This window comes from Nannospalax galili, unplaced genomic scaffold (assembly GCF_000622305.1).
Source record: "Nannospalax galili isolate Female #2095 unplaced genomic scaffold, S.galili_v1.0 scaffold1398, whole genome shotgun sequence".
NCBI classification, from domain to species: domain Eukaryota; kingdom Metazoa; phylum Chordata; class Mammalia; order Rodentia; family Spalacidae; genus Nannospalax; species Nannospalax galili.
In genome coordinates, this window is record NW_008342016.1 from 1,566,774 (window position 1) to 1,577,700 (window position 10,927).

The window sequence follows — 10,927 nt, forward strand, 5'->3', positions numbered from 1 at the left end:
TCAAGTTAAAAAGATGATTAAAAAAAGATAGTCATCTCATGATCTGAAGAAAAGTAATACTGAATTTTCTCTCTGGTAAAAACGGCTTCTTTTCAGAAAAAGAAAGATCTGAAAACAGTTTATAAATATTTTTGTTTGGGTTTTTGTTTTCTGTTTGCATGTTTTATTGCTTATTAGCTAACAGCTGGTTAGGAAAATTTGGTAAAAGTATTTACTACATAACTTGCTTAGGCCCAAGTTTGATCTGAAATAAAAGGATTGAAGAAACTTGACTTCTTGTTTCCTCCTGTATAATCTGACTCCTGTCCCCCCCCACCTCAATTATTATGCTCCATTTCCTTACTATGGTCAAAAACAGCATGGCTCATTTACCCAAATAAAATAACTCACAGTGACCAAATAGATGGCATGAGGGCAACCGATTAAACCACTCATTATCACTGGCAAGTTATTCTGAATTCAATGGAAATATTAAGAAAGCCACAGGGCTTCTTTTCAGAAATAAGGTCACAACTTCAAAGAGTTCTGCCACTGTAGAGAGGCATCCACAAGTGGTGACATTTGGAAGTAGTTTTAATCCAAATTAATTCTGAGATGGAGTTTCTAGAGGGAGTCTTAGACCCTCATCTTATGCAGCATAAGTCTCTGTACCTTCAGAGACTGAAGAAAATGAAGAAAAGCTTAGTTTTAATAAATTATTACTCATCTATAATGTATAATATTCTTTAGCCTATATTTTAAGTTACTGTTTCATATAGGAAAGTTATCCTTCCAATTAATTAGAGATTGCTTACTGACATATAAAATATTTACTCCCTGACACAAGCTAGTAAATGTGCACATTGGTAAAGAACGGTGAGGACAGGTGGGCACAAGTGACAAGGAAACCGCTTATCCTGACATCTTACCTTTGCCTCTTCCCGTTTCACTACAGGCACTGTTTATGTTCTGTTGTCCTGAGGATGGAACTCACAGCTCCCCTGTGCTCATCAGAGAACAGTGACACAACAGCTTCGGTATAACCCCAACTTGCACCAGCCTCCATCCTGGACCAGTTTCTCCTGAAATGTCTCATATGAGAGCTCCTTTTTATAAATTCTTCATTCTCTTGCAAAAATCTCCATTTCAGTTGTCAACACAGATTTAAATTTTCTGGAAGGAATAGTCATCAAACCTGACACAACTGTGTCTGACTTCAAGGAAAAGGAGAAAAAAATTCATGTCAGTGTTTCTGTACATTACTAACTGTATAACTTCTACTGAGCGATTCCGCATTAAATGGGTGTGCCAGACACTGGACAGTCAGTCGATGCTTACAAGCATTACTTAGCAGGCACACCACTGCTATTCCATACTGATGAAAAACAAAACACAATTTCCAAAATTTAAATTTTCTTAAATAAAAATGTATATAATAGAAAAACCATAGGGTTCTTTTCCTTAACATTTAGGTCCAATATCTGCAATCACCAAATTTGTGTTCTCCTGCTTCCTAATACTAGTTCTTCTCGACAGTACCCATTTCTTTTCTTTTACTTTTAAACCAAGTGGGGGAGGGAGAGGGAGGGAGAGAGAGAGGGAGAGGGAGGGAGGGAGAGAGAGAGACAGAGAGAGAGAGAGACAGACAGTCATATTATTGCACTTGGGACATTTCTTCCAAAATAAACATATCCAGATACCCTGGGGTGAGACTTGTGTGTGCACTTGGAAAGTTTACTAGGTGATTATGAAGTGCTTTGCCAAGTGGCAGCTGAGATCAGCAACTCCTCCCAGAATAATGCCACTTTAATGTACCAACATCTAACAAATACTTGGTAGAGTCTGCACGTTATGGGAAAGACCAAGAAGAATGTAAGAACAAGGTGTAGTCCTTGTGTTCTTCAACTGACAGCTATGACCTAACAAAATACATAGCCAAGTAACAGTTAAGTGATCAAATAAAGCATGTGATTCAATATTAAAGCATCAGTACTGACTGTAAGTGCTCTGAGGAATCAGGAGCAGTTGTGCTCAGTCCAGACCCAAGAGTTAGGCTACACTTTGAAGTGGGACTGAGATTTGAGGAATGGGTGTGAGATAGGTGGGAAAGCAGAGGCAGCAGACATTCTAGGAGAGGAATACCACATCAGTTATGGCTGGGGTGAATAAAGCATGGAACTCAAGGTCCAGGCCTGTGGAAGAAAGAGGCCATTTTGACTGATCTCCAACAGGCTATGGCCGGATACTGGTTATCAGGCTAAGAAGCTTAATACTAATCCTATAGCATAGAAAAGAGCATCAAGGTTTTACCACAGCAGAATGTGAGGGTACGTTTTAAAACAATGTTTTGGGAGTTATTCTGGTGACAAACAAGATGCCTTTGAATATGAGAGACAATAAGGAGACATGAGATTGATCAGAATCTAGGCTGAAGTGGTGGATTTACAGTAATGTAAGCCAGAGGCTCGTTGGTTTGAATTTCCACCCCTTATTAAAAGATATATAGACACTCGGAGGAAAGAACTGGAGCAAATCAGAGTTACTGTTGCAGAGAGCAGAATGATGCTTTAGAAGAAACATCTGCACTGGACACACATGACGTTAAAGAGATGCTGGTGAGAAGAAAGGACTTCTATAGAGAATAAGGTAGAATAAGACAAGAAGTGGGAAGCTAAATCTAGAAAAGAAACACACTAAAATCCACAGGAGAAATGCAGGACAAATACACAAACAACACTCCTTTGTAAAACAGAAAAATCTACTGCCAACCAAGACATCAAGAAGAGTGTCAAGAGTTCACCAACACTGTATCACACAACATGGACCAAGGGCACTAGCATGGGTCCATGGTAATCCCAACAAGCCCCACATGCCTCCAAGCCACAGTTGATCTTTCTTAATTTTTAATTCTAACTTCCATATCCATCATTTAACATACACTCTGGTTACTTTTTTAATGTGGATCATTGGCCCACACATGCTAAGATGTTAGGTCTTATCTTCTTCACGCAGATATAATAAGCTGCTTGGAGGAAAAGATCATAATGTACAGATTATATGTTGCACCCCCCTTCCCTTGGGCCTCTACATTGCCATACCTTTAGCATTAATTTAGAAATATTTCTGCTTTTATTTTATTTTTTTTATCTTACGTGTATGAGTGTATTGCCTGCCTGTGTGTAAATGCACCTGTGTCATGCTATGCCCATGGAGGTCAGAAAAGGGTGTCAGATCCCTTGGAACTGGAGATATGGATGGTTGTTAGCCACCATGTGGGTGCTGGGAACAGAACCTGGATCCTCTGCAAGAGCAGTCAGTGCTCTTAACTGTTAAGCCACCTCTCCAGCCCCCTTTAGCACTAATTTACAAATATTTTTAACTGTATCTAATATGAGTTATTTATTGGGGCACACAGAGGAAGAATAATTGAATTAAAAAAAAAAGATGCAGACCTGAGTCTAGTGGTGTTTACTACTCAAAATGTGGTCCATGAACCAGTAACATCAATGGCAGCTATGAACCAGTTAAATCTCAGCTGGCATCCCAGGCTAAAGGAATCAGATTCTATATTTTAATAGACTCCCCAGATTACTGATGTCTATATATATTTGAATTTGAAAAGAAAAATTATTCTATAACTATGTTACCAAAGAAGCTACTTGGAAGAGGGGAAGAGAACACATGACTTTAAGAGTATGTGCACATGCTGAGGCCCAACTTGACTCCTGCTCTGACCCATGGCCCACATCCTTGAGAGATGTGACAACATCAGGTCAGAAAGCAATTCCAGCTTTTGATAAGTCCTGTCAAGAACTGCTATTAAATTTAATTATAGGAAGAGTTTTACATGGGGCTTGTGAAATGACTCAACAGGTAAAGGTGCTTGCTGCCCAACAATACAAGCCTGATAACTTGAGTTCAGTCTTCAGAACCCATGTAAGGGTGGAAGGAGAAAACCCACTCCACACAGTTGTCACCTGATCTACACACACCAACACTAACAACAATAAATAAAAGAAAAAAAAAAGCCTTTTACAGGTATTTTCTTATTTGTTTTACTTGTGTAAATATTCTGACCTCCTGATGATTCTATTAATTCTCTTCATATCTACCCAGTCCTAAGATACAGTTCTGTATCTCATTCATTCTCTCAGAGTGCAGTGTCTAAAATACATTTTTTGGACTAATTGAAAGCCAAATCCAAAAATGCAAATGCAACTCCAATCCAAAAGAGAAAAGGCCTGTGATGAAGGGAGCTGTTCTAACAGCACTATTGTGGAAATGATCAGGAAATGATCAGCAAAAGCTCCCAAAAGGAATGGCTAGATGCACAGGAAGGGTTACTATATACTGGAAGATATCCGGCATGGGCCTGTGCTCCTGAGGCAGAATCTTTCCTTAGCTGGGAATATGTTCAATGTTTAGATACTCCTCTGTTTTCCCTAAGTGTATCTAGTATCAACATCTCAAGATATTACAGTGCATCTTTTATTGTTTGTTTGTGTGTGTGTGTGTGTGTGTGTGTGTGTGTGTGCGTGCACGTGAAAGCCAGAAGAGAATGTTCAGTGTCTCCTCCATCATTCTCCACTTGATTTTTTGAGATAGGTTCTCTCATTCAAATCGAAGCTCATCCATTTAGCTAGGCTGCCTAGCTAATGAGCTCAGGGGTCTGTCCGTCTCCATCTCCCCAGTGCTGGGATTACAGAGGATATTGCCACAGCCACTGGCTATGACATGGGTGTGGGGGGATCTGAACTCGGGTTCTCATACTTGCACAGCAAACATTTGACCCACCAAGCCAGAAGAAGACCCAGCCCTTGTCTTTCAGTATTTTTTTTAACAGTTTTATTGCTATATAATTTACAGGCCATGTTCACATTTAGGGAAGAGATTTCTACTGTATCCTCCCACTTTCAAGCAACACTTCATTAAAACTCACACAAGAATAGAATATAGTCATTTCTTAAATATCCAGGAATACAGGACATGTTAGTACTTTCTGATTAACATATTCTAAAATCTTAATTTTTCAGTGAAAAATATATCTTGATAAAACTCTATTAAAATTCAAACTGTGAAAGTAATAACTTATAATGCAGTATTTCAAAGATGGCTTTTGAATACACCATGTCAGGCCTTTGCAATGTACTTCCTTATAGAAACTGTATTAGAAGGTGAACTTCATTTATTGCATGCATACTGGAAATCACAAATTCCTACAAACTATTGTCCCCCAGGTTTTCCTGGCCCATGTTTCAACCAGATGTCATGTTCTATAAGGGCTGCTAGTATCTACCAGGATCTGTTATTTTTTCATTTCTGGGATACTGTGAATACTGAGGCAGGTTTTTCCTTTAAAATGTAAAAGGAAGAAAGAAGGGAGGGATGTAGGGAGGGAGGAAGAAAAAAAAAAAAAGAACTTACATGCTCTCACAGAATCTAGTCAGGGTGCTGGGTTTCTCCTGGTTACGTCTTTGTCGAAACCAGCGCTGAATGCTCCGAACATCCCAGTCCAGTTGCTTGGAGAGCCCTTCCAACCTCTTCTCATCAGGATGCTATGAAACAAAGTACCAGGAAAACCATTTTCACCCATTTTTATTTACACTATAAACACATCTTCTCTTACACATGGTCGAATTTCCCCCTCTACTTTCTCCGACTGAAAGTTCAATGTTTGCAACTGAGGACCCAGTCTTTCCATTAGTGGCAAGAACATAAATATATCGACATCACTCATTATGAAACAAGATGGAAAAATACAAACCTTGCTCTAATGCTTACACTTCTTTATCAGCTAACACTTCCTACGACGCAACCAGCAACCAAGATGGGATGGAACAGCCAATTGGCTGAGTTAACTCCATCAGGCTCAGGGGAAGGAGAATTTGCAGAAGCATAACTCAAATATTTTACTTTTTAAGGAAAAATGTATTTATGTATCCAGATAATATAGAATAGACAAAAGTATGGGACAATTCCAAAATGCATCACTTAAGATACCAATCCTAATATCAAACAGGTTTTCTCTCTCCTTCCTCCCCTACTCTTAATCATCCCCCTCCTGACTGAATCCCACATCTAGTCTTACTATTTATTATTTGAAGGAGCTAGCCTGATGAAAAGGACAGGCTGACCTGAGGCAACAGGTATAGATTCAGTTCCTCAATCCACTGGCCCCTCTGACCTCAGTCTCTTTATAGAAACAAGGGTTGTTTATCAACTCACATGGAACGATGGCAAGAACTGTGAAAATGTGTGCTAAACTGGGTACATGTTAGCTTTCTTTGCTTGATCCCCTTTCTTCAACATGCCTCCTGCTCACAATCATGAAAGGTAGGGAAACCTATCCTGTTCAGTAGGTTTGTTGTAACAAATCTGATCAAATGAGATTTATTCATTCATTTATTCTGTTTGCTTTAGAACTGATGATCAGAGGAAATAACCACAATGGGGCAGGGGACAAGCTCACCAGGCTTCAAGCTACAAGAACAGAATGTACATATGACACCTTCCTAAGAGCATCTCAGCAACTCAAAGAGTCTGTGTGCCCCCATAATTCATATGCTGAAATTCTAATCCCCAATGTAATGGTATGAAGAGGTGAGGCCTTTGGGAAGGAACGAGGTCACTAGGGTGGAGTTCTCTCAGTGAGATTTGTACCATAACATAAGAAGATATACTGAAGAGCTTGCTGCTTCCTCCTCTTACTCCTCCCCTACTTTTTCCCTCCCTCCCTTCACTTCTCTCTCAAACACCAAGAAATGGAAAATATGTGCACCTCAGATTTCCAGCCTTTAGAACTGTGAGAAGCAAATGCTTGTTGCTTAAGTCCCTGGTCTATGGTATTCTGTGATGACAGTCTTAACTAACTAAGACAGACAGACACACAGAAACCATAGCAAATGGCATTCAGGTACAAAATGTTTTGATCGTGTGCCTATATGTGATACTTGGCAGCTTTCAACTGGGCATGTGCCCAAATTCTTTGTAGCAGTAATGATACCATCTATGCTCTCCTCTTCTTTGATGTCTTTTTTTCCTACATGTATGTGGAGAGAGAGAGAGAGAGAGAGAGAGAGAGAGAGACTGCCACATGTGTTCAGCTGCCAGAAGAGAGTATTGAATCCCCTAAAACTGGAGTTAATGGAGGTTATAAACCACCCAATGTGGGCGCTGGGAACTAAACTCAGGTCCTCTGCAAGATTAACAAGTACTGTTAATCACTGAGCCACCTCTCCAGCATACTACCTTTTTTTTTTTTCTTTTCTTTTCTTTTTTTTTTTTTGAGATAGGGTCTATCTGTAGTCCCAGCTGGCCTAGAACTCACTATGCAGACCAGGCTGGTCCTGTTCTCACAGAGATCTGCTTGCCTCTGCCTCCCCAGTGCTGGCATTAAAGGTATGCACCACCAGCCCCTTTTTCTTAACTGAAAAAATGAGAGGGAGGAAACAAGTCACTGCCTATAATATATTGATTATATCACTTTCATAGAGAATTTTTTTTAAATACTATTTTGACAATTTTATACACACATATATGATGAATATGACTATACCCTCCCATTACCCTCCATTATCTCCCTTCCTTTCCCTTGGAACACTTGTTCTTCCCAGCTAGCCCCCCAGTGGCTACATTGAAGAAAATGATATCCTTTCCAGCAGCAATCATAAACAGTCAGTAGCCCCTCAGGAAGGGATAGGACCTTGTGGACACAGGAAATGCATTTTTTTTCTTTGTTTGTTTTGAGACAGGGTCTCCCTGTAAGCCCAGGTGACCTAGAACTCACTATGTAGCCCAGGCTGGCCTTGAACACACAGAGATTCACCTGCCTCTGCCTCCCAGTGCTAGGATTAAAGGTGTGCACCAACCACCACACCTGGCAAGGAAATGCATTTTTATTTCATTTTTTTCTAAGTAGTGGAAAAAACAATCCCATGATTCACAAATTAAAACTGTCCAAGTTTCACCTTGCAACTTTGTTCCTTTTATCTCAGCCTCTCTTCTCAAGGAAAACATACAGTTACTAAATCCATTTCTTGCCAGGTAACTTTGCATAAACAAAACTGAACATGCATTCTTCTATCCCCACCCAATCATATACATGACTATAAACTGTGAACTTCGCTCTGGACTTTGGGTTTTCCCTTTACAATGTGTCTTGGAATACTTCCATATCAGTATACAAAAAAAAAAAAAAAAAAAAAAACCAAAACCAAAACCAAACAAAAAACCCCAAAACTACCCTCTTTCTTCTGTCAAACTGTGAACTGTAGGGAAACTCCAACTTACTAACCCATTCTGCTATTAATGAAATTTTGGTACTGTCCAGACTTCTAACAATTCTGCAATAAATAAGCTTGACTTGAGTCACGCTATACATGTTAATCTGCAGGATAAATTCTTGGGAGTAAAAACTGTAGAGCAAACAGGTCTTCCTTTTGTACTTTATTTTGATACTGAAAATTTATTGATTTACATTCTCAAAAGAAAGCCATTGTTTCCCAGAGCCTCCTCAGTAGGCTATGACATTAGACTTTTCATTGTTCTCAGTCTGATATATAAAAAGCAGTATCTTGTATTGCTTTGATATTCACTTTTATGAGAGAATTTTCTTTTTCACGTGCTTTAAAATCACCTGTATTTTTCTTTTTTTGTGAAGAGAATGCTCGTGTCTATTGCTTCTTTTTTCTTGACTTGTTGGTAATTTATAGGCTCTCTTCCTCTATTAGAGTGAGTAATCACTTGTCTCTATTGTAAGCTACATATTCTTTACCAGTATATCATCTGTGTTTTAAAATTGGCTTATAGAGGGTTTTTTGCTTGTTTATTATATGTAGGTATTTCCTAAAAATGTACTTTTGTTTAGCAATATTTTCTGTAATTATGATTTAGAATCATAATTTTAAAATACCCTTTGTACTCAAAATGTTAAAAAAAAACTTTCTAGGTTTTTTTCTAACACATGTAGGGTTTTGATAGATTCAAATCTTTAGTGCATTTTGCATATGTACTGGCATTCAGTGTGAAGTATGACTAACTTTCTAAATCCCTACCCAGTATCCTAACACTCATCTTTCCCCAATGGAAAAAAAAAATCACACTGTTCTTCTAGTGGCCTATTATTCATGTCTCAGTAAAATGCAGTAAGTTTTCCTCAGAGATCTTTGGTTTTCTACATAAAAAGAGAACTAAGTTGTCTGACCAGGGCAGTTACTAATCTGAATTCATAGCAATGTGATAGCATGCACAAGACCTACCCAAGTTCAAATTAGACAAATTTTCAGCACAAGGGGGTAGGTGAGTAAGAAACCCCAATCCTAGCTTAAGCAGCTGCTGGGAGAGGGAGAGTCTGTTTTCTTTAAAGGTGTGATGCTGAGTCCAGAGGATGGACCCATATTAAAGGGCATTTGGGAAAGCAAATAATTATTTTTTTTAAGACCTATAGAGTCTTGAAAAATGACACCAGAGGACATGACATGGAGTAAGGTATAGTGAAGGGGGTGCACGTATGGGAGGGGATCTGAATATGATTCAAGTTCAGTCTATGACATTCTCAAAAATTCAATAAAATATTTTAACTAGGTTGTCTGTACTAAAAATTCAAAAAAGGCCAAATAAGCAAACATTTTTGCCTTTGTAATATGATCACGCAAGTCTCTTATATTAATGTAAGATGAATTAACATCTTCACTCGACTTGTCTACTGAGTCCTTCAAGCGTATTTAAATCTTCCTTGCATACTTCTTACACAAGGCTGTCATGTTTGGTTTTTGCAATGTTATTCTCTTTGGTTTTTATTAAAATAAGATGCTTTATTATAGACTTTTAACTACTTAGTGTTTACATATATGTATATGAAAGCCATTGATTTCTGGTAAGTAATTTTCCATGACAAAATTTCTGTGATAGTCTTTCACTTAATTGTCTTAATTTTTCAGGTACACCATAATATAATAGTATGTTACCAGAATATAAGGTCCATAAACAAAGAAAATCTTTATATATTTTTGTACCAGTACAAAGATTATAAAAGACTCTGTAAATGCTTTTGGAATAAATGAATGAATAAATATTTAAGTAGAAACAGTTTTGCCTCTTCCTTTCAAATTTTTATGACTCCCCCCCCTTATCTGCTTTCTAGCTGAGTCCCATGGTGAGCAACTTATAAATTTACCATTACTTCCTCTCCCTCCCTCTGCTCCTCCACCACCCAATACTTGTCAACAATGATATCTCTCCTAGAGTTTGCTCTTGTGCTAATAAATACACTTCTACTTCTCTTCAATTTGCTGCCATTAGCTGATAAGCTGCCTCCCACCTATTAGGGATTATGCAATCACTAAACTTTACTTCCTACTTTCCCTCAATTCAAGTTAGTTGTACAATTTTATATCTAAGAACATATAATGCCAATATTTTATTCTGTCATCAGTCCTCATATTTCTTCCTCTTTTAGCTTTACAGTTCAAATATATTCAAAATTCACAAACCTTCACAGTAACTTTTTGGTTAGCTAAAATTAATGACTTAATAATCGTCTTAAGAAAGAAGAAAATGGTGGAGAAGAAATTATAGATAATCTGCCTACAATTTCTTATAGGTTTATTTTAGTATTTATTCGTGTGTGTGTGTGTGTGTGCATGCACATGGAGAGTCCAAATGATATCAGACCCCCTAGCACTGGAGTTAAAAGTGGTTATGAACAGCCTAATGGTGTGCTGGGAAGTCAAAACCAGTTCTCTGGAAGCACTCTTAACCACTGACCCATCTCTCCATTCCCTCTGGTTACAATTAACTAGAGAGAGGAAGATATCACAGCTGTTACTCCCTCCTCCATCTGCAAGTGATCTTGGGAGTTGTTAGAGTGCATAGGAAGTAAAAAGATAGTAGCATTAAAAATGTAGGAAACAGCATACCTTAAAATGAAATGGAGATCTTCTTTAAAGGG

The 10,927-nt window shown here is 38.3% G+C and overlaps 1 protein-coding gene across 2 annotated transcripts in view; it reads right to left on the reverse strand.

Moving 5' to 3' along the window:
* Positions 1-10,927, reverse strand: part of Cers6 (ceramide synthase 6) — a 308,765-nt gene that overhangs the window by 197,555 nt on the left and 100,283 nt on the right. For both annotated transcript variants that reach the window (XM_017799289.2, XM_008837818.3), the window contains exon 3: positions 5,404-5,534. In XM_017799289.2, coding sequence (XP_017654778.1) covers positions 5,404-5,534 — 131 coding nt within the window. The remainder of the gene's footprint in view (positions 1-5,403; positions 5,535-10,927) is intronic.